Source organism: Nesoenas mayeri, assembly GCF_963082525.1.
Source record: "Nesoenas mayeri genome assembly, chromosome: 8".
In the NCBI taxonomy this organism is placed as follows: Eukaryota; Metazoa; Chordata; class Aves; order Columbiformes; family Columbidae; genus Nesoenas; species Nesoenas mayeri.
In genome coordinates this window covers 22731820-22755479 of record NC_137554.1, presented here as the reverse complement: position 1 = coordinate 22755479, position 23660 = coordinate 22731820, and the positions used below count along the sequence as shown (strand labels likewise).

The 23660-nt window shown below is 42.6% G+C and overlaps 1 protein-coding gene across 1 annotated transcript; it reads right to left on the bottom strand.

Moving 5' to 3' along the window:
• Positions 1-18954, bottom strand: C8A (complement C8 alpha chain; the record flags this gene model as incomplete). The annotated part of the gene is made up of 11 exons (XM_080349125.1): positions 1-152; positions 2439-2661; positions 4771-4928; positions 5611-5739; positions 9437-9677; positions 10928-11128; positions 12643-12832; positions 14297-14441; positions 15573-15717; positions 16663-16759; positions 18836-18954. The coding sequence occupies 11 exons, from the start codon at positions 18952-18954 to the stop codon at positions 1-3; spliced, it is 1800 nt and encodes a 599-aa protein (XP_080205251.1).
• Between the last annotated feature and the right edge of the window lie 4706 nt (positions 18955-23660).

The window sequence follows — 23660 nt, the reverse complement described above, 5'->3', positions numbered from 1 at the left end:
TCAGCAGGCTCTGCTCTGCACGTCCCTCCCGGTGCAGGGCTCCCCACCACGCTGCGGGGCCGGGTTGTTGCACCGCCGGCTGCGCTGTGCTGTGCCCGCCTGGCAGGGACCCCACTGGGACCAGCAGCTCCAGCGCCCATTCGTCTTGCCACCTGTAAATGCATTAAAAAAGAAAAGGAGGGGAAAAAAGTATTCAGGTCTGAAGTGCTGCATATGGCCTGAGTGCAGCAGTGTACTCTGGGTGGGAGCAAGTTGAATCCTGTGTTTGATTTTGGGCCCATCACTATAGGAAAGACCTTGGGGTGCTGGAACAAGTTCAGAGAAGGGCAGCGAAGCTGGTCAAGGGAGCGGAGGCAGAGGGAGCTGGGGCTGTTCAGCCTGGAGAAAAGGAGGCTGAGAGGAGGTTGCTGTCTGCAACCACCTGAAAGGAGGTTGTAGCGTGGAGGAGGTTGGTCTCTTCTCCCAAGTAACAAGCAAGAGGAAGAGACAAAATGGCCTCAAGTTGTGTCAGGGGAGATTTAGATTGGATATTAGGAAAAAATTATTCACGAAAGGGTTGTCAGGCATTGGAACAGGCTGCCCAGCAAAGCGGAGTCACCATCCCTGGAGGGGTTTAACACACACGGAGATGAGGTTCTTAGGGACATGAGTTAGTGCCAGTGTTGGGTTAATGATTGAACTTGATGATATGGAGGGTTTCTTCCAACCAAAGTGATGCTGTGATTCTGTTCTATGATTCTACTCTGCTCATTTAAAAGGCTGTGGCTTGACTTTCCCAAAGGGCAGCAGGCAGCTCTCTGGGCACTGACATCCCCACCTCTGACCAAGGCAGAGGGACAAAAGTCTCCTAACAGCATGGAGGTGTTTTGAAAAGTCTGCTGATTTCTTTGGAGATGGGTCATTTCAAGGCTTTTTCTTTACAGTACGGACTGAGTTGTCAGGAGCGTTCAATACTATGGATTATGGCAGTGCTTTTGAATGATGGAAAAGCTTGATGGCTGTCATTTACTGTCATTTTTTATTTACTCAACTGGCCTTCATGGCTGGCTTGGGCACTTTATTAATCCAGACAGCACAAATGCATGTGTGTGCATTCACTTAGTGCCGGATGTGAAGCTGACTTTCCCATCTGCTGAAACAATGTGCTCTTGAAAAACTGGGTTTTCTCTTAAATTCAGTTTTGGAACTAAAAGTTTGAAAGTAAAACTGCCTGTGAGTTGGAAAAGTGCTGGTCCCCACTATTGCTAAAAGCAGGGAGCATGGGGGCTGGCCAGTTAGGTGGGCTGCTTTGGGACCAGGTCCTGAGCTTTCCAAGCTCCTCATCTAAGGCAGATTCCTCAGATTTGGAGATAACTCTAAGAACCTGAGATTTTTAAATAAACCCACTTTTCAATCACTGAAGCAATGCTTTTGACTTCAGCTTCATAAACCATTTACCCAGCTCTGCTCTAACTCTGTATCTCATCCCAACTTTTGATTTTCCAGTGGTGAGACCCTAGTTATGACAGATGGTCTGGAGCTCTGCCTGGTGGAACTGCTCTGGAGGTGGATTTTTTCTGCCAGCTTCAAGTCCTGAGATTGGGATTTTTTTTTTGTTATCAAAAATCAAGACAAAAATATCCAGAAAGAAATGTGACTTTTCAAAAAAACAAAACAAAACATGTTCCAACTTTGGCTTTTTTTGCCACCCATTTAACTTTTTAGGATAGTATATAAAGTAATAAAGAAAATATAAGTAAAAGCCTGTCACTTTTGAAAAACACACATTTTTTCTCCCCCAAATTAGATACTTCCCTCTAGTTATAAGGTTTCCTTATGGGGAGTAGGGAGAGGAAGTCTGGCAATGTGGTTACTTTTTACTAAAACAGCATTTTTGGTGGCACATTGTTTGAGCAGCATTTCCCAGTTGCTTAGCCTGACCCTTTCAGCCTCCCTTCCCTCTCTGCATATCGGGGTTTGCTCTCTGTCCCTTGGTGTCCACATGGGATGCCGCAAGCACTCCAGAGAATCACCATCCCGAGGATGTGACATGCCAGTCTGTGAGGACCAGATGACGGTCTCATTTACAGGAATGAGCTGCATCCCTGGAGCATTACGGGTGGTCAGAGCCCACCCCTTAGCTGCCAATATGGGCGGCTGGGCTTTGCCTGCTGCTGCTGCTGCCCCCCAGCTCAGCTTCTTGCCACATGTCAGTAAGTCTCCAGCTATTAAACACAGCCTCATTTCCACTAATGTATTTATAATAATCACCAGAGCTGTTAATTTAATTCTCTTGCAGGGCTGCTAAGGATAGCATAGCAACAAAAGTGATGTGGAAGAGGAGGCTGGATTGATGCATGGATGTAAAGAGCTGTTGGTTAACCACGTGGAGGGGAAAGCCTCGTCCCTTGGCTGCCTTTCACCCCCCTCCCCACTATGGTTGCACGCTGGGGTCTCACCTTGGCGCGTGGTCTGTTCACAGGCAGCGCCTCCATAACCTGATCGGCACTGGCAGAAACACACGTCTCCCACCAAAATGGGTTCACCATTGTTCTGACACGGTCCGCAGCGACAGGCGTTAAACTCCAACAGATAATCGTCCAAAGCTCGTTTCAGGTTTTGCTGTTTGGTTTCCATGTTGCCAAGGTTGGTTCTGCGGAGGATTTCGTGGATGGGCTGCAGCTATGTGGAGTGGAGATGAATAGCATGGAGACAGTTTCAGCCGGGCAACAACTGAGATGCTGCCACGCCGCCGTCAGAGCACTGTGACGTGGCCGGATAAACTCAGAGCTCAGAAAAAACTCATTTGTCTTCCTTGACAGCTCCATGTATATCATGCAAATGTGTTACCATGACTGATGGGCCCCAGTGAGAAACTACCGTTCCAAAACTTCCCTCATCTCAGAGGTTTGTGTGGGATTGGCTTTTCTGGACATGCCTGGGAGTTTCGGTGTGGATTCAAATGATAAACTAAAACACCCTATTAAGCCCATTTTTTTACTAATTTCTTAGTGCTGTCACAATTTCAGAGATTTTTGCATGCTTTTTGCCTTTTTGAACCAAAATGTTCTGGTAAGAGCTTTGGACAGTGGTTATCATCAAAGCTTAATGCCAACCTGCCACTAATGGTGACTAAATTGTGAACCATGCAGTAAATGCTGAGCATGGGGAATTTTACTGACCTACTTTTTGCCCTTTGATGCAGCAGGATAATATTGTGTCATCTACAGCTTTTAAAAAAATAACATGCTCACATTATTTCCAGTAGCGAAATCCAGTTCCTATATACCATTCAGCAACGATGGTCCGGTTTGGGCAACTGTAATTATAAATGACCCAACCGAATGTTAATGTTCATCCGAATGCTAATGCTAAAAGTTCATGCCTAGGCTGAGGACACAAATTTACATTTGTGCGTCTCTGCAAATGCTGCATGTCTTGGCTGGGAATTGGTGGAAACTGGTCCCAGAAAAGAGCTGGGTATCTTCTCAAAGCACAAGGCGCAGTGAGAGCGATTTGTGGGGAGGATCAGCCTAGCTTTGGGAAGTGCTCTTAGACAAATTTGCACAAGCCTGTTGAACAAACAAGAGGGAGCTGCAGATAAGAGCTTCTGAAGTGGACATGAGCTCTTATTGGCAGCTCTGGTTGCACAGTGACTGCTGGGCTCCAGAGCAGCCAACAGAGACGTCAGCACATGATTTACAGGAAAATTACAATAAATTTTGCCTAGAATTGATGCGAACTTGTGCAGAAAGATGAATAACCTGCAGCTGGATCTGAAAATGATTCTATGTTATCAGGCCTTTCTACTGCCAGGGTGCTGCCCAGGAAGGTTTGCAGAGCCCCTCTTGCCCTTCCAATAATCCAGATAATTCCTGGTTCCATTTTCCCTTCTCTCACCCTCTGCCAGAGCCAGGAGTGGGTGTGCTTTTAAAAGAAGATGGGAGAGATGAAGTGGCAGCCATGTCTCTGCAGTGACCGAGGTCCTTCCTCCACGTCCCAGAGCGGACCAGTGATGGCAGCATCTGGGGGTAGGTGTGGTACTCCTGACCATGGCCGGGGAGTTGTGCCCAGCTCCTCACACCTCTGCGGTCTCTGACCCTGGATTATTCATTTGTAGGGTCACTTGTCTCTCTCCCTTTCCGTTCTCTCTGCTTGCACCCATATCCTCCCTATCTCTGAAGCCTTGTAGGATGCTTCAGTGACCTTTCAATTTAAGAGGGCATCCAGAAAAACAAAACGGAAGAGTAAAGCTTGGCTGATTTTTATGGCTACCGAACCTCTTTTTGGAGGATGGAGAAAGACAGGACCCACCTGCTCTAAAAACTCCTGGAAGCACCCATAGCGATACGAACTGTGGTCTGCGGAGGGGAGGCACAACCACTGAGGCAGGTGAAAAGCAGCAGGGTCTATGCAGAGCCTTTGCTGGGGAGGGGGCAAGACAGCCCCCTGTGAGTGCCTGGCTTATACAGGAGCTCTGACAGTGTCGGGGAGAATAATAGGGATGAATGCAGCCTCGGAGAGCCATTCATCAGGAAGCTGTTTGGGGACACATCAGAAACTTAACTCGGCACTAATCCAGCATTAAGCTCCTTGTCCATCTCCCTGCGGATGCAGTCGGTGGGAGATGTACTCCCCATTGTGAAATGAATAAGAGGTTACCAGATCAGTGGCCCATTACATTTAATCTTGTTCTGTGATGGGATCACAATAAAAATACGAAATGATCTGCTCGACTACACTTTCATTCCTTATAGCAGCAGAGTTTCTTCAACTGCAGAAAAGCCTTACCTCAAAATCAATAACAGCAGGATTATATTTTAATGACCTTCCCCAGTGACGATACATATTGCCATCCCAACTGTTTAAGAGCCCTCCGCTGTAACTGGTATCTCCACCTCTAATCCGGGTGATAATATCTTCCACAACTGCACTGTTGGTCTCAGCATCTGAAAAGTTGAATTACACCCGTATTTTTTAGTTACTGCTTCCACACATACACTAGAAACTGCTTAATGGAGGTGAGATCAATTGTGCAAGGGCCTATCAGTGAGTGGCACTGATGCTGCCTCCTGAAATCAATGGGAGCTTGATGTCCCCAGCTCACGGGCAAGCCCTGTCACATTATCACAAGGTGATGAGTTGAGCATCACAAATGCTTTAGGCTGGTAAGAGCTGAAGAGTCTGCATGGCTCCAGCCTTTGTTTCTAGTTACCATGTGGGCAGTAGGTCATGCTGTCTATAGCTGGTTAAATGATTTACAAATCTGGGGCTTCCTAGCCTCTTTGAGTACTTTCTAAAGCCAGTTTTTATTTCTTTAGTATTTGCCACGTTGCCCTTGTTATCCATGTCACAGCTATAGGGCCTTCCAGCCACCTCACTGCCTCTATTTACGCATTTCTAGTCCAGGTATTGCTGCCTTAATTCCTGCTTTTTCAAGAGCAGTCAGTACTCCTAGAGGCTTGGACCCAAAGTCATTTTGGTCCCATGATTGGTTGTGAGCCATGGCCAGGGATGGCACCAGAGCTCCCTTCTTCATACCCTTGTGTGACCTGACTTGTATCTCCATGCCCAAGTGACCCCAAGAAGTCACACAAGATGCCTTAACAGACATCTGCCCTGCTATCATACCAGTTTTCAGAAATCCTTTCTTTACACAGTCAGAGGATGACACCGATGCTCCCAAATACAGTTGACTCTCTCTGACGGTCAGGCCAATTGACCGGCCAACACAGGCACTAATCTCTTCAGCGCTGATCTCTGCACAACAGAAAGAAAACCGGTAAAATCAGTGACACATTCCAAGTAGATTTTCATTTTCCAGTGTATTTTTTTTTTCACTCAGTGAAGAAAATATTTGGTTATTTGCATGTCCTGTTTTTCAAAGTCAAGAGCAGAAGACAGCCTTTAGTCTTGCAGTGGAAAAACTAATATTTTATTGGGGTGTATTTGGTCTATGTGAATGGGGAAATGTCCTTACTGTAAAAATTGTTTCCTTAGAAAGTATTAGAAGAAAGTAAAAATCTTAACACAAGGCTTCAGGAATGTATTTCCTTGTTTGGTCTGTTTATTTAAAAAGAAAATTTTTTTTTTGCAGACTAACTCATAACTAGGGTAAAGCTGGGAAAAGCAGCTGAAATCAATAGATCCTCGCTAATTTTCCTAAACTCAGGATCAGACCAGTGTATTAGTGCTTTGAGTAGCATCTTAAGTAGAACTCGTAAGAGGTCTGTCTGCTGAGAGCTGCCAAAGCCTTTCTGCTGGGCTGCTGCTGCCAGCACTGCCACATATATCATGAAAATATGTAACTGGAGACCCATGAAGCAACTGCAGAGGGGAGAAGTGAACTAATGAGGTGGTTTCACCAAGGTAAGCAATGTGCATATTTCATACAGCCCAGTTATATGTACACACACTGGAGTACCGCAAATATAAGGCCGTCTTCTGTAGTAGTTAAAAAATCCATTGATTTCAGTAAATACAGGTGTTATAAGTAATAGGTAACTTATATATTGCTCTTTTTGTCAAAGGACCTTAAAGTGTTTTACAAAGCAGCCCAACAATCGATACTCTGGTATTGAAAGGGAGGCACAGAGATCAGCAGGATTTGTGCATTGTGGCTGAATAGTCTAAAGATTGAGCCTCCAGCCAAGCCCCAGCCCAGAGCATTGTCTGCTGAACTGTACCAGGGAGCAGTGTCTTGTCTTGCTTGTGTTTAAAATACTGGTAAAATGCCTGGAGCTCTGATTTTGCTGCCTTCTGCATGCCCTGCAGGAGAAGCTCACAGGGGCCAGGCAGGGCACAGATCTACTCCTTGGCTTGGTGGGTCCCAGCCACTCAGCATCCCGAGAAAGGGGCTACAGGTCCTGGATTCCAACTGGTGAGAGCTGAAGCATACTCAAGACTTTAGGAGGAATTGCATCTCATTGCAAAACTGGGCCCTTGAGAAAGATTAAATGTACAACACTCAATTACTTGTACTAAACTGTTCAACAGTTGTAAACACAGTGGGTAAAGTTCATTCACCCAAAGCAGCATGAGTGATTGCTTATCTTGGTGGTGGAGTGCCATAAGATTAAACTTGAGGAACACCCTGATTAATTGATTCACCATGGTTCCCGTTGAGTAATTATATTCAGTGAGGGTCTGTCAATACAATTCACTATTGGTTGCAGCAAGTCCAGGTCTTGAAAAATGAAAAGTGGTTATCATTGCAAAAAGGGTGGCCATAGAAAATATTGGCACTTGAGGGGGGAGCCCTGATTGTTTTTTGTATGATATAATTTGTGATAGCTAAATGTGCTCGAGTGATAAGATTTACTGCTGCATTGTGAATTAATCAGAATACGTGAAGACTCTTTCTAATTTACTCTGTGCATAATGTTTCTCCCATAAATGTTCTTGTAATATGTGAACACATTATACTGTTTTCTGCTAAATAATAGAACCATAACAATCTGTTTTAAAAACAAGTAATGAAAAATATTGATGGCAGAGCAACAAGGGACCTCATTCTGACATATGTATTTATTTCACTTATGACCACATCCATACAAGTCCTTACAGCCTGAAAGCTAGAAATGCATCTGGCAGCAAAACTGGAGTCCTAAGCACTGCACTACTGAGACGTAGTCTATTCCTGGCTATCTAAACCCAGAAGGTGACATTGTTTTCAAAATTCAGGTTTCCAAGATGCTTAAAGCCCAGCTCATGCCTGTTCTTAGCTGGATGCTCAGCAACCACCCAAGCTGTCTCTCACTTAGGGAAGACTCAGCTTAGGGATTTTTTTTCCTGAGCTCATGCTTTAGTCACCGGTCTGTGAAAAAGGAGCGTTTTCTCTTCCAGAGCATTTATAACACGTAGCCTCATGGGCTAGATGGGCTCTCGGGATGAAGTGGTTGAGGTAATGCCAGGTACCTTGCTGCTCAGCCCTCTGGGGACTCAGCAGTACCATTTCCAGGCATCTGCAAAGTTTCAAACTCATCTTTTGAAGCTCTAATTTAAAGACTCAGTCACTTATATCCTAATCCTGACTGTTCCTCAGGGAAGTCAGATAATCCTCTTGCAAGCAGCCTTCAAGCATGGCTGTGATCACCATTAGAAAATTCAGGTTTTTTTACTACATGTTTTTAGACAGTGACACATCAGCCACTGCAGGTGGGTCCTTCTGAGTCTGCATCGTGTGACGTAGAACTTTGCTGACTTGGTAAACGTGGACTTTCTAGCTGAGTGGGGGTTAGATGCAAATTACGGAAGTGTGCTACATTAGAATGAAAATTACATCTCTTCTGGGGCACATTTTTGTCTTGTGCTGAACTTCGACATCCTTCTTTCCCAAAATAGGGCATCTCGTAGCAGTAAATCTCCTCCTTATATACACAGCAAGCACAAGATAAAGCAAATTGATAGCCTCCCTTCACATGCTCTTGATTTATTCTTCCTCTGAAATTGGCAGTCTGCTTCCTGAAGACTTGCCTGCCAAGATCTTGTTCACTTCAATATCACTCACTCTTCAAAGTGAATAAATGATTTGAAGAGGCACCATGTTTCCAAACATGAGTAGTTCAGGAACTTGATGAAAATTCTCTCAGTTGGTAATTTCTTGTGGAAAAATTGGCATGGTTAATGCTCAATATGGAGTTTAATAGTTATCATAGTGCTGATGGTACCGTACCATTTCAGACTGGAAGTAGAATTTGAGGCAGAACCATGGAAATTAATGAAATTACAGCAATTTGCACCTGTTGTCCAAGATCACAGTTTTCTTTTGCATAAATGTTCAGCCTGGAGCTACCGAGGCAGCAGTAGCAGAGCAGAGTGATGGTCCTTAGGGGAAGTGGGATCTATTGCATTGCCAACACCTTTGCAAAAGTTGACAACACAGTTAGTGTACTAAAGTACCAAATTATTGTTCTGCATCTTATGGTTTTGATTAGGAAAAATGTTATGCTTTGCCTCATCAGTAATGGCTGTTCTTGCAATCTGGATATCTGCAGTGGATATTTTATGTAACTGAGATTTAGAGGTATAGTTTTCCAGCCTCATCCACTCTATTTTCTTGAGAACTGGAGCTAACAGAGGTCTGTTAGTCTTCAGAGATGACACTAACCAGAGTTAAGTGGCAGGAGTATTGCCAAGTACAATGCGTTATTTTATTCATTTATAGAAAATTGAAACCCTCACTATTAGGAGGCTAAAACATGAGTGGGCCATCTTTCTTTACTCTGGATGGCTTTGCAATCCTTAAGCATTGTGAGAATGGCCAGAACAAAGATTATAAGAAATAAGAGAAGTTTAGAGAAGTGTAACAAGTGGCACTGGGAGTTGATGGTTGTGGGGAGCAGCCAGAGGCAGGTGAATTACCCTGGTGGACTGGACTCCACCATGGTCTCCAGGTTGGAAATTCTTGATTTAGACTAGAAAGTTGATAACAGATAGTATTTTGTAGTTTTCTAACCTTTTCTTCTCATTTCTTCCTTGTTAATGACGAGGATGTACTCAAAGATACCTCCCATAGTGCCGGATGTCATGAAATGGGTGCCGTAGTCGTTGATGAATTTGGCATACATGCCATAGTTGTAGGTGTCTGGAAGCTCCCGCAGGGAGAGCAGCACGTCTTCATCCAAAACAATATTGTCCCTTCTCATCTTGAAACGGGCTGTCTGCACCTTGGTCACACCTCTAATAAATCCAACCTCCTGCAGGCAAAGAAAAAAGAAGCTGCCACTCAACATTCAGTAAAAAAAAAGTCATTTCTAGTTCTTAGGTTTGCAAGGGAAAGCCTAAATCCGTGACTGTCAGTGGATATTAAAGGCATGAAAACCAGCCCTGGTTTAAATGAAATTAGTGATAATTCTTTTACAGGGGGTGTCTATACGAGGTAGAGAGAAGAGCCATGGGTTTGGATGCTGTGGGAATTTTTTTATTGATGTGAGAATACAATCAGAATCAAGCTCCACATGATTCCCTTGAATTCTCCGTATCTGTTATTTATTTCATTTTTTTTTTCTTTTGCATTCTTTTTCATGCTGTTTATTCCATTTTGCTTTTTTCCACAGCTTCAATCAGTGATGCAGGACAAGGGCTCATGACAGACCCAGCCCAGCCTGGTAGTGGGGACACCTTGGCCATTGCCCCACACAAGACTCAGGAACAGCCCTTTACATGATTCTGTCAATAACTAGTCATCGTGTAGCTGCCAACATCATGTGAGTCTAGAAAAGGGCATGGTAAATACTATCATGGTGCCAATTTCCAACAGCTTTTAAGGGCATTTCAACTCAGAATGCCATCAAAGTAATTCTTCTTTGATGTTTTCTGTCAGTAGCCATGAGAGAAGTGGAGATGGGGCACAGTAAATGTGGGAAATACCCATGTTCATGTTTTTAGATTGGAAAGGGGTCATCACAGCTAGTCCATGACGTAAACCCACTGTGAGAAAATGCATCTTATTATCAGGTACTCTTTCTTTTCAGTGCTGTATTTTAACCTCCTGTATAAAGTAGCATATTTTCCCATCATAAAGCAGCTTGTATTAATTTGAACAAGATATATTTGCTACTGGAGATCATTCCCTGAGGACAACTGTTTTGATCAACATCTTGATATTCCCTCCTCCCTCATCATCATTGTAACCATTTTTTTATTTATGTGCTTAATGCAGCCATGAAACAGGATGGGGCGAGATGACATGTGTTGTGCTACTTCGTAATTCAATTTTATTCCCACTCCCTGTTTGCTAAAATGTAATAAGAAGAACAAACAGGATTACTAACGATCATACATTTGCAATTACATGAAGAAATTAAGGTACAATTACGATGTGTTAAAAAATGCAGTTGAGAGAATAAACTGAGGTAAGTTACAGCCAGATCATGCAATGCACAGATGACATGACTAGAACATAAGCATCATTGATTTTTTTTATTTATTTATTTATTTTTTTTACCTTTGCAGTGTATTGTGTGAAATTCTTCAGGGATCCTTTGCCACCTGATAAAGTGAAGCCCAATTCTAATTGGAAAGCTGAACCTGCAGGCCCAATTCCAATGGTAAAGCCTGTTGTTTTGGATTTATCACTTTTAAGGGCATCAAGCAGATCCTTTGAATCATCATAAAACTCAAAAGTGAATCCAGAATCAGAGTGAGCCTAAAATGAAAGAAGACGACATTAATTTTTCAGGTACTTCTCTTACTTTTTAATCTCAGTTTCTTTAAGGAGCTGATTGTACCTCTGCTGAAGCCCTTGGTGCTCCTGACAGCACTGACACTGACTTCAGTAAATATGGAATAAAGAATTTATTCACATACCATTTCATTTGGAAATACGTGAGAAATGCAGATAAAGCCATGCATTTTGCTTCATCCATCTCCAGGCAGGGGAAGAGTTTGTGTTTAGCCACTCAAAGCAGGACCATTACAGGCATAGCTGGGAATGGTGCCTGTTAAGCTTGATGCTTCCCATTATAAACCCCTCCTCCTGATTCCTTACAGCTCTGCCAAATCATAATGATTTGGAGTGCATTTTTTTTTCCCCAGTCTGCTTCTGGATTAATTTATTTAGGAAAAAAAACAAAAAACAAAAAACAAAAATCAACAGTGGTGATCCAGCCACTGGCGATGGCAAAGCTGGGAAACAAACATTGTTTTGCCTGTGTTTTAAAGAAGTGACCTTTTCCTTGACAGCTCTACTTTGCCGACGTGTGGAATTGAGCAGCTTTGCTGTGTCTGGGCTGTGCCATTTGCCATCTCTATAAAAAACTGGCTAAATTACCAACACTGAACAAAACCATCTCACATTGTCGTCATTGACTTCCTAGACCCTGGTGGGTAGAAGCTCCTAGATCAAGATACATTTGGGGCATGCTCAAGTGTCCCTCAGTGCCTGATCGTGGTGCAGATGTCCTTCCACCGCTAGCAGCAGGTAAAGGGGAGGAGAAAATGTGGCCAATGTGATGGGTTGGTCTGGATTCAAACTGAGGACTAAGGGGCACAGGAGAGTCTGCTTGCTGGGAGAACATAAAAGGCACTTGCATTGAGTCAGTGGCTGTAATATTCCCCTGGAACAGTGTGTGTTTCATTAATTTATGTCAAAAAGCATGATAAATGTTCAGCAGTGGGGCCAGGGCACCCACTTATGATGTAGGAGACCCAGGTTGAATCCCTGCTCTTCTTAGTTCAGTCTCCAACATCAGATGTGACCCCCCAGAGTACAGATGTTGTGATACATGGTGATGGCTTTCAGGATCTCTGTCTCACTCAGAATTTGGATTTATGTCCCTTGTAGGCACAACATAGAATTAAAATGCTTTCAAAGACTGAACCAGTAGCATCGTTGCTGTTTTACACATGGCAAACTTCATCCCTAGAGAGGCACGTGGCTCATGCAAGCTCTACAGCTCATTAATAGCAGAATTTAGAGAAAATCCATTTCTCTTGGCTCTGACTAGGCCAGAGTGAGCAGTAGGAATGCCTGAGTGATAAAGCACGGTAGTTTCTTGATGTGCCATAAAAAAGCATTTATATCATTGATTGCCTGTTGTCTTGGGCAGAGCTAGAGAAAGGTGACTTGAAAGAAAACCTCTAGTGAATGAAAGAATGTACATAATGTCTTTATAGGAAGTTTGGCTTTTAGCTGGAAAAACATTGCTAAATTTGACTTACTAGGAACTGGTATATGTGAAAGTTGTAAGGTTTGCGAAAAAACTTCTCGTCATCTCCATAGTACAGACGTTCACATGCGGCATCATACTTCAGATCCCTCCACTCTCCGTTGTAGACATACTCACAGTGGCCTCCAAAAAAGCGAGGATCGTATACGTACTGGCTCTCTTCCTGGGTTAGTATATTGTATCTTGGAGAGAAATAGCGTTCGGAAAGTTATCCATAATCCCTAACAGTTTTTGTCACTGTTTCTGTTGTCCTGACACTACAAGTTATCTATCTGTCTCTGATTTTGAATTTGGATAGCACCTAAAATATAAAGTTTGAGTCTGTTCTCCTTGTTATCTCCTTCCAAAAGCTAGCAGGAGACAAACAGCTGTTTTATTTCCAAGATATTGTTTTGGACTCATATGCTAGAGATGGAATAAATCAGTTAAATTGTCCTGTCCATCTTATCAAAGTCCCAAAGTCCTGGAATGCCTCCAGGTCCCCTGTGTCTCTTGCAGCCTAACGCATCTCACTGTCACAAAGTGTATTCTCACATTCCCTGTAATTGTTTTCTATCTTTATTTAATCTCCTTCCTTTTAATAATGGTCCTGATTCTCAGGGGCGTTAGCACCCTCCCTAGGCTTGCAGTCTGCTTGTGCTTTGCCAAGTCTCTCGCTTTATTATTTCCTTATGCCTCTTTCTTCCTGCTCTCCAGCCATCACAGCTGCTTCCCTCTGAAATCCCACCTGTTACTTAATATTCCCTATAATTCCATGGCCCAAAATGAAAGCATTGTTCAAACTGGACAGCAGCATTGCTCCTCACAACAGGGAATTGTCTTTAAGACTAAGATAATAAATGCTGTTGCTGTTGTGTGTTCTGCAAGAGAAACACATCACGGAGCAGTATTAGATAGGGTGCTCTGTGAAAATTAATATATGTCTTGAAAAACTTTTCATAGACTTTCCCAGGCCCTGGACCAGAGAAACATTTATCTCATGGACTCCAGAGAGCATTGGATCGAGCTGATGGGAAAGTTTTCTGATGGGTGGTTATATTCTCATACTGTAGCCCATGTTCTCCAAGGGAAGTTAAGCAGCATCTTGGTTAAAACACAAGATTTAAAACAAGAATATCACAAATTTCTTCTGGATTCCTCTTTTTCATGTATTACTTAACCAGAATTTGAAACTGAATAGGACAGGAGTATTTACTCTGTATTTATTCATGTGAAGCTCAGGCTCTCCGCCTTGAGTCTGTGCTCTGAAGTCCCAAATCTTGGAGTTAAATCGTCTCCTTAAGGAAGAAAGCCACCAGGATGCTGCATCTCCAGAGACTACTGTTTCCTTTGATATATTGCTTTTATCATCTGGAGAAAGTTGTAAGATAACTGGACTCTGAGAAATGGGATATATTTTTACATGAGTATGAATAGGGGACTCACAGTACAGAGCAGCTGAGAGAGGTCGAGGTCAGTAAATCCAGGACAAGATTCGAAATAAAAGCTGAGATGAACCCTCCTGCCTCCCTTATTGCTGCCCATGGTTGGGTTTTGTAGAGCATCTCCTCAATTCATGGAGTACTGATGTTACTAAGGAAGAGTAAAATAAAAAACCTTAATCCAGTTTTGATTGTGAGAGTAGCAGCTATGGATTAATTACTCACCCTCTTGCAGCTCTTTTAGACCCTGGGATTGGGAACAGATGTTCACAAGGGCTTTCAATGTCTTCATCCTCACAGTTCTCCTCATCAGACCCATCTCTGCAGTCTGGCTCTCCATTGCACACAAGATGCCGTTTAATACAGCGACCTAAAGTGCACGTTTTTGTCAGCTGGCACTGATTGTGCTGTTTCCCACCCATATCTCAGGGCCTCAAGAAGTCACATGGGCTGTTAAACACTCTGCTCTTCTGTTGGGAGTTTGCTTTTCCCAGCTCCTTGTGGTGAGGTTTTCTTCACAACCTGGAGCAAGCACAGCTTGGAGTCCAAGCTGGCAGCTCCCCCTAGGCATGGGATGGGAATCAAGTGGAGGTCACCTCACTGGCCTGATTTTTTTAGATAAAATCATGAACGTTATCTAAAATCATGCTCTTGGAAAGGAGCTACAGGAAGCAGTAGCTTCTCTGCTTGGCTTAGGGATGTCAGCTCTGTTTAGTTAAAGTGCAATTTTTCGTCTTCCCATTGCAGGAGGTATTTGGGGAGTTTATTGGAATAATTATAGTTCAAAAATGGATGCTTGGAGGAAGGGCAACTTGAAAGTGCTTTTGCGTCTGGGAGTGAGCAGAAAGCCTTGACATGATATTCATCGCAGGTGTCAACACACTTGCCTTAGCAGAGTGATGATGACCTGCTTCAGCTGGTCACACAACTGGTGTGTAGTTCTAAATTTCAATAAGATTTTCATTAAATGCTCAAGATGGCAGTTCGAGCCATTTGTGTAAAACCAAAAATCTGTCAAGGCCAGTCAAACTTTCAGAGAACAGCCATATTGTATCCCAATCCTCAGAGCTGGGGATGGCTAAAAATAAATAGATCACCCCAGCAGATTGCTAGTTGGATTGATAATTGAACTATGTCTTCTGCAGGGGGAGAACGTGGTGCATTGTGGGAACATTGGTGCCCATGGAGGGGAGTGTGAGCTTGTAGCACAGCAGTTGAAGCAGAATATTTCTGTTCTGTTCACTGAAGAATTAACCTTTTCCATGTCACACAGCCTTATTTACTATCCAAATGTTAATGTAACATGGATGGATGGATTTCTGTCAAAGTGGGGGGGTGGGGAGAAATTTCCTGCTTTCTCTTGCACCAGTTGACCATTGTGCTGGCTGGGCTGTACGTGTTTTGGCAAAGCACTGCCCATGGCAGGGGGCTGATATCACCCGGGGTATGTCTAGTCAGGACTGAAACCTCTTTGGCAGGGGTTTTTCCCTGGTTCACTCACCCGTTTCCCCACACTGAAAGTCCTTCCCGCAGCCTGGGGTTCCAGCACAGCTTGTCTCGGCACGGCACGCTTGCTCGTCCCAGAGATGCCCGACACATCGTTGCCCTGCAAACCCTGCCGGCTGCACCAGCCGCCGGTGCCGGTGCTGAACCACATGAGAGAGGAAAAACACCAACAACACCTAACTTGCATCCCCCAGAGATATCACCTCACAGGCTACAAAGCAATTCAAGCTATAGCTTTTATCTGTATTGTTATATTTCTTCGTGGTCCACAGACTTTGCACATGAGAAAGAGAGTCAGCAGAGAGGTGGGAGCTCAGGAGATTGGCTTGAAGTTCATACAAGTGAATTTGAGAGGTGGTTGGAATGAGTGATTTTAAATTTTTTTTCCCTGTTCTATACCTTGGAAATGATATGGAATTTTTCCAGCTACACATTTTTTGGCCTGGAATGTAACAGGCTCAGATGGACACAGACACTAATTACAACACTGATCCTACCACATTTCTGATGGATTATTAATGAGAATTGCTGCTCTTTAAACTAGGAAGAAAATTTTTAAAAAGGGAAAAAGAGAAGAGCCAAATAATTACCAATTTATTTAGCATGGGAACAAAAAAATGCAGGAATATAAACTCAGTAGAAAGCAAAATTATGTCAGGTATTTGAAAATAAATTCCTGAATTATGAAGACATATGTGAAATGGTATAAAAAAATCTGGAACAGGAGCTGATGAATGAAGAGTGCTTCTAATTTCATTGGAATATTTGTATTAAGAATCAGGGGATATTTAATTAAATCTGAGATAGAAAAGGAAGAAAGTCTTGCACAAATATTCTGGCCTGATTCTTCTACCATTTGCCTTCATTTTGCATTTTGCTGCTCTGCTGCCTTAAATGAATTTATTTTCCAGTTTACACCAGGATAAGTAAGAGCTTCTCTAGCAGCGGAGCATCTCCATCATATTTGGATGAGTTTAGTGGATGCTTCAGAATGATGAATATGTATAATATATATAATTAATGTGTGTACATCCTCATCACAGACACATCTGAAGATAAATGAATACATTACAGTGGAGTCTTACTTTTTTCTCTTCGCAGGGAAAGCAATCAGTCCATTCTGACCACTGGCTCAGCTGACAGTTGATAGGAGCTGGAGAATCAACATCTCTGCCACTTCTTCTAAGAAGGGTAAGAGATAACAGTCTAAGATCTTTGAAGTTGTGTTTAAGGAGGGCTGGAGGACAGCAGGGGGAAAGTAAATGATCTGCGTATGTGTTTTTCCACCAGAAATCTATTCTGTAGTAAATGGAAAGTATCCCTTAGCAGGGGTGACTGTACTACCAGAGATGCCCTGTGCAAGTGTTTCGCCATCAGAATTGGTCAGGGGCAGTAGGTGCAGGACCTGAGGATTTTGTCTTGGGTTTCTTGCTTTTCCAAGAGATCCTGGTCCTTTCCAACAGGTATTTTCCAATAAAATAAATGTACATCATATATGTAAGACCGAACACACTGGGTAAAGGGAAGGAATGTTGGGAAGAGACAGATTTTAAGAAAAGGCTTCTTCATTGGCTTTCTTCTCAGAAGCACATCACCTTGGGCCTGTTCTGAAATCTATTGATTTCACTTTTTTTTGCACCATTGTGAATGCATGGTTGGGATTTTTCCCGACAAGTATGAAATCAGGGTCTGATTCCCAAGGACTTTGTGTGGCAGTGCCCACCAACGGTGCTGAGAAGGCCAGGTACAAAGCCATGGTTACTGTGAGAATTTGTTGCTTTGCTATTTCTAAATGGAAATACACAAATTCTGAGAGGAAGAAAATAAATAAAGGAAGAGTATAAAAGCAGAAAATGGCAAGGATACCATTTTAAATGGGCCTTGGATCAGACTTTCTGCAAATACACTAAATATCACTCCACAAAAGCAAGAAAATACTTTTTCTGCCTCCCAGCCCAGTTGTTACAATCTATATTTCTATCTCTGTTCCTAGAGTTTTTATTTGTATAATGTGTTTTTTGTCTTGAGGAGCAATCTGTGGCGTGCTAATACAAATCTGTTTGCCACAGCCTTTGAAGCATTTAGAGGGGGTTATTCTGAGCCAAAATTTTATTACTATTATTTTGGTGATTAACTAATGAGCAGTCTGTTTTACTTACGAGACTGCAGTCCAAAGAGAAATATTGATAATTAGCAGAGGTATGGAGCACATTGGGGATTCATCAGAGGCTGTGGAAGAGAGACTTATTAAATGAAAGCCACAACAGCTCAGCAAAGGAGCCTGTGGATGCAGATCAGGGTGTGAGATAGAAACCCACCATGTGTCTGGGAAAACAACAGGAGCCTGGAGAGAAACAGGGAGCTGGAGGACATGCATGTGTTGATGCCTTTTCACTCTGACAGGAGGATTTGTGGGCTGTATCCTTCAGCACTTCACAAAGTACTTAATTGGCTCACCTTCGGTTGGATTTTACATTTACCTCTTCATTATTCTGCCTTGTTTGATAAGTTCATCAAACATCAAAAATCTCGTCTTTGTTCATTTTCAAAAGGGATTATCGGCATAAGCCTTCATAATTAAGTGTATCACTACCACATTTTTTTTCTTTCTGCCTTCTCCTTGTCCCCACGTTCCAATTATCACTGATACCTTTTTTGATCCTTCAAATCATATTTGTCTTTAGAACAAGCCTGAAATTAATAGCTGTAGAAAAAAAAAAAAAAACCAGCCATTTTCCTATCATAACACTATAGCTTTACAAAAAAAGCAACTTGTTTATTCCCTTTCTTCAAAGCCTAAGTGACACTCATATAAGTTAATAATATTGTTCAGGGAAAAAAATTGAGGTATGAGAATCTGGCTTGGATTGAAAATTGGGTTATTCACATGCACTTGTTAACTTCATATTGACAAATGCAAAACAATTATAATGAAAAAGAATATGAAAAATATTCACTTGTAAGTCATCCTGTATAGGGAATTCATTACAAGTGCCCAAAACCAGTATGGTAATTTTGGTAAGGAAGTTTAAGAAGGCTTAACAGTCATCTTTAAACAAAAAAACATTGTGCAAACAGTTCATATAAGAAGGAATTATGATGCCTAGCTTGAGCTTTGGACAACTGCCAGTATTTTTTTTCCCGGTAGCTGTTTACAGAGAGCACAGCGTGCACATGCCTCAAGTCAGTACAAAATTGATGGGCCGACTGACTTGCCTGTAATTTCTGTGTGTAAAGGTGGGAGAGGAAAGGACTTACCTCTGGGAAGGCAACACCTGAAGCTCCCCGTGTGCTGTAGCCGTGGCCTGACGAGCTGTTAGAGCCACCAAACAGACAGAGAGAATCAAAGGAGAAAGCTGACACGAGCTCCACCACATTGTTTTTCGGTATGTAAATGCTTCCCATAGGTTAGCTGCAAACAAAAGCTTTAGGCTTCAGGATGTTGTGGGGCAAGCCCTGCTAGACGAAGCACGGAGCCCAGTGGACTCCAAAACACTGTGGTAAATCATTGACGATAGCACAGATCAAATCACAAAGAATCAGGACACATCCTGGAGGCCTTTGACCTTTTGGGAACAAATTCCCATTTTTCTGGGAAGGGAATATATTAAACTGTGCAACTGTTTCCACATTACAGTCAATCAAGTCCTGTTGCAGCAGTGTGTTTCTTGTCCATCCTGCACCCTCCTTTTAATTTGAAGGAGGAGGAAACTCACTTTATTTCCCACAGTGACTTGACCATAATTTTGATGCGTCTGGTTGCTGACCAGGGGAAAACTAAGTTGCCCCATACCTGTTTCCTTGAGCTTGCATGTGACCTACAAAATTCCCCTGAGGGCAGACATAAAATGCACAAGAAATTTGTAATTTCATTAGGCACTAATTTAAAAAAAAAAAAAAAAAAAAAGGAAGAGATCTGTAGATCTATGCATACTAATGGATACTTTTCTGTTGGAACAAGTGCCCGAGTCTCCCTGCTTTTCTTTTGCATAACTGGGGTGAGATGCTTCATGCATAAATTAAGTGTTCCCAGCAGACAACTGGAAGCTTGAACCTCAAAAAATTCAAGAGAAAGTGTAATTATTGTAGGAAAAATCTGGTTTTGGGCTATTACAGCTACTAAGCAGACAGTGAGTTGTCCTCTGTCCACGAAAGACTTGGGTGGAAGTGTCACTTTGTGTATTTCCCCAGTTAATTGCAAAGCTGATTTCAATAGCTGGTATTGTAAATTATCAAAATAAAAGGACCTCTTACCGTGTTATTTTAATGTAATTAAAGTTCAGAATGACCCTGGGGCTTGTCTTTGCTAAACATGAAACGGTGTAGCACTTGGGTAAACTCTATAGCAAAATGACGTGAAAACTGCCAGTTTGTGACCTTCGAGAGTACATTAATGTAATGTCTTACCTATTAATGCACTTGAGATGAGTTCAGCAAGTCCTTCTTCTTTCTTCACCTACAAAAAAACCTCAAATAAGGTTTTTAATATATACTATTAAACTTAAATTACTTTTGACAGGGAGAAAAGCAGGGGACTGAAAGTGGCCTAAGGCGATCCCCATCGTTACCTCCCTGTTACGCATTACACCTCCTCTGCATGTTGCTGCTAAGAGAGAATGACATTAAAAGGTTTTAGCAATGCTTGTAAAGGTCTGGTGGGGATGGACCCCACTGTCCCCATGGTGGGAACCTCCCTGGCCATCTGCCCAATCTGTCTTTGATCCAAATTTCTGCCATTGTGCGATACAAATGTCTGTTTTGCACAGTCAAGTGCCTCTTCAGCATCTAAGCTACATTATATCTTTTCTGATAGCAGCATCAGAAACACACAACATATATAATGAAAGTTATTTGTGGCATGTCTCCCAGGTAAAAGGCTGGGCTGGTTTGTGCAATCAGGCACAACAACAATTTCTCATAGATAGGTGAGGTCGTTTGGGGGGAGGCGTGCAAGAGAGATTTAAGCGGCCAGCAAGGCACACCACATTTGAAGTGAAATTAAAGAACCTTTCTCAAAGGTATTACGTTCCAAAAGTTATATATATTTATATGTATATATATATATATATAAAAGTTACAGTTCCATTTGTAATGTTATGAATTGAACTTGTCTAAAATGTGTGTTGGATCTTTGGCTCTAAACCTGAATTAACGCTCTGAACCTCTGGCTGGCAACATGAGCCGTGCTGGCGATAGTAGCACAGTCACCTTCAGGAGGATGAGCCGTGACTTGGGGCTCTTGAGGACCAGGGAAATTTGGGCTGTGAGCAGGCTGGGATGAGCGGTGAGCTCAATGCAACAAAGCCTGGGTGGGAGTTTGCATCATCCCTTTGGAACTATTCCCATCACAAAGCTCTTTTCCCTGGCACTGAAGAAATCTTCACTGTCAGCCTCTAATTACAAGACAGACAACTCCTCATTTATAACTTTTATGTATCTAAAATCAAGCGTAGATTAACTCAATGGAAACAGATTTGGTCACCCGCTTTTCCTCACTGATAGCAATAGAAGATTTTGCTCCACTTCAAAAAGTCTCCACCTCAAATGTCTTTGGCCCAAAACTGGGAATTAATTTCTGCCTGCATAATGCATTGATCTGTTAAATAGCACCTGGATAGGACATACATGAATGTGGCTGTTTGTATGAGCCTAGCTCTAGGGTAGAACTATATTACAAGAGCTAACATAGTGTTGTTGTTGTCCAGCAACTTACATTTGCACTTCCTTTATATGTAGATTTTTATTTTTAGTATATTCACATGGTTTTTTGCTGCAGGGGATACAGTTACTTAAAAGAATAATCCTTTTTTAATGCCAATATTCTATTTATAATTTTTGTAGTACATTTTTCATGCAATATTGTAAATCTGAATTTTTTTCCTGACTTGAAGACCATGAACATCTAAAGGCAGAGTCCTATTCTTTTTTATTCCATTTGATACGCCATACCCCCAAAGTTGTATCTGAGCTTCTTGCTGTCATGCATTAAGCAATGTGACTGACAGCTGCCATGTGCTGTTTGTTCTCTTGTGGTTCCCCAGGGAAAAGGGCAGAGCAGGCAGCCTTTCATTCAGAGGTAGGGTGTTTTTTCAAAAAAAATAGAGAGATCATTGCAATGTACAGAGGTTATAGAAATGTTAGATATGGCAAATCAAGAAATTGCCTAGCAATTGGAGCACCGCCCTTGGAAAGTTCGCTGTTTCACACGCACCTTCACAGCACACATGGGATTTCTCATCCTCTCTGCAGGCTCTGGGGAGCTTTCTCTGCACAGGAGCTGCTGTTTTGCCAAGGAAGCAAAGCTGGTTACCAAGGTCTTCATCTCTGAACTTCAAAGTAAAAATCCCAGCACAGAAACCTTCAAGAGAAGGGTTTAGATTTGGAAGATGGCTTTATATTGTATAGCTAACGGAAGACATGAGTAGGAGCGTTGAAAAGAATAAGATAGATGTAGTGAGTTTGATGTGGCTTATGCTGCTGAGCAGATGCTCTGAGGTCAGTGATGTTCCTGCAGTCTTGAAGGCCTCATGCCCACGTTGTACTGTGTAACTGCAGGGTAGGGAAAAGATGCTGCAGGCTGGTACAGAAACTTGGAGGCTGATGGACCGCTCTGGTCATGTACCTGCCCCTTGGTCAACAGACAGGGCCATTGACCAATGAAATGCCTTGGTTGAGAGAAGGTCCTGGACCACTTCCATGAATGACCACAGCTCAGATTCATCTAGAGTATAAATGGAGCCACTGGAGACCCCCATTGAGTTGATCTTCCTTGGAGCAGTGGGTGTGCAGTTGCAGACTCTCCTCCTTAGACTGGCTGTCTAAGGAAGATTTCTTGGGGATTGAGACACCTTGTTTTATTGGTAAGTGTTCTTCTGGTTACCCTTGAGGGTCCTCACTTTGTAAGGGTGGGAAGATGTGTGTTTTGAGTCATCACTTTAGAGTTTTGGTATCTGATCCCTTGAGTTTGAATTGACTGTGTAGCAATTGAGCTCCTAAACTGTGTTTTGTAATGTTTTAAGAGTGCTGAATAATTTTGATAAACCCTGTTTCTAGTTGTTTTTCTGATAAACAGTTCTGGTTAGAATAGTCTCTTTGGAGCTTATTGCCTCCCTAAGTTGACTTTTGGGATGCCTCTGTGACAACTGCAAACACCAACACATTTTTCCTCTCTGCACCAGTTGTACATCTCATTTACTGAAGTTCAGCTGTTCGTCATCCCCAGCTTCAATTCTCTGGCCATTGAGTACTCACAGTGCATTGTAAGGACCAACAAACCTCTGTTATTTATGTGCATGGGGCACGTGTCCCAGTTACTGAACCCAGTGGCTGTGGAGAGGTGTGGAAAAGGTCCACCTAAGGAGCAGAAGATGACCACAGCTCTAGTGCTGGACATGCCAGTCCTCATTTGGTGTCACTGAACTGTCCGGATAACACCTTCTGCCAGAGTAAACGTTTAGCTTTGAACACACGAGCAATCATACAGGCTACACTGCTAAAAAAGAAGTATGCACCGTAGTGTGGGATCAGAGTCATACTGCTGAGAAAACCTTGTAGCTTGGACAGATAAAAACCTGAAAAATTGCAAGGCTTTATAATCAATTTTCTTATCTGAAACAGTATTTCGATGGGGATGATTTTAAAACTTCTGAAGGAGTCACATGGGTACCTACATTGGCTCCTCCTGAAAAACACTTTACCCTGGCTAGTAAAATAAAGTGTTAGCTTTTTGAATGCTGGGATCAATCGTACTGCATTTTCTTGAATTTCTCATTAATGCCAGTAGTGCAAGACAGAGCGAGTGGCTCGATGGTGGAACAAGTGATCCTATCTCCCCCTCTGCTGGAAAACCACGATATGACCTGCAGGAAAAAAAAGGGTGAGACGTGTAGGAAACTCGGCTGGGGTGGCTGCTCCGGTCCTCCTGGGGACAGAATAAGGCATAAAAACTGAGCCAAAATCCCCATTCTTTAATATTATGGCACCGGGCTAATGTTATCACCAGTTATGTCCTGGGCAATACCTGAATCTAGTTGTCTTCCAAAGAAAACTGGATTGCCCCAAAATTTCCCCAGTCTTCACCACT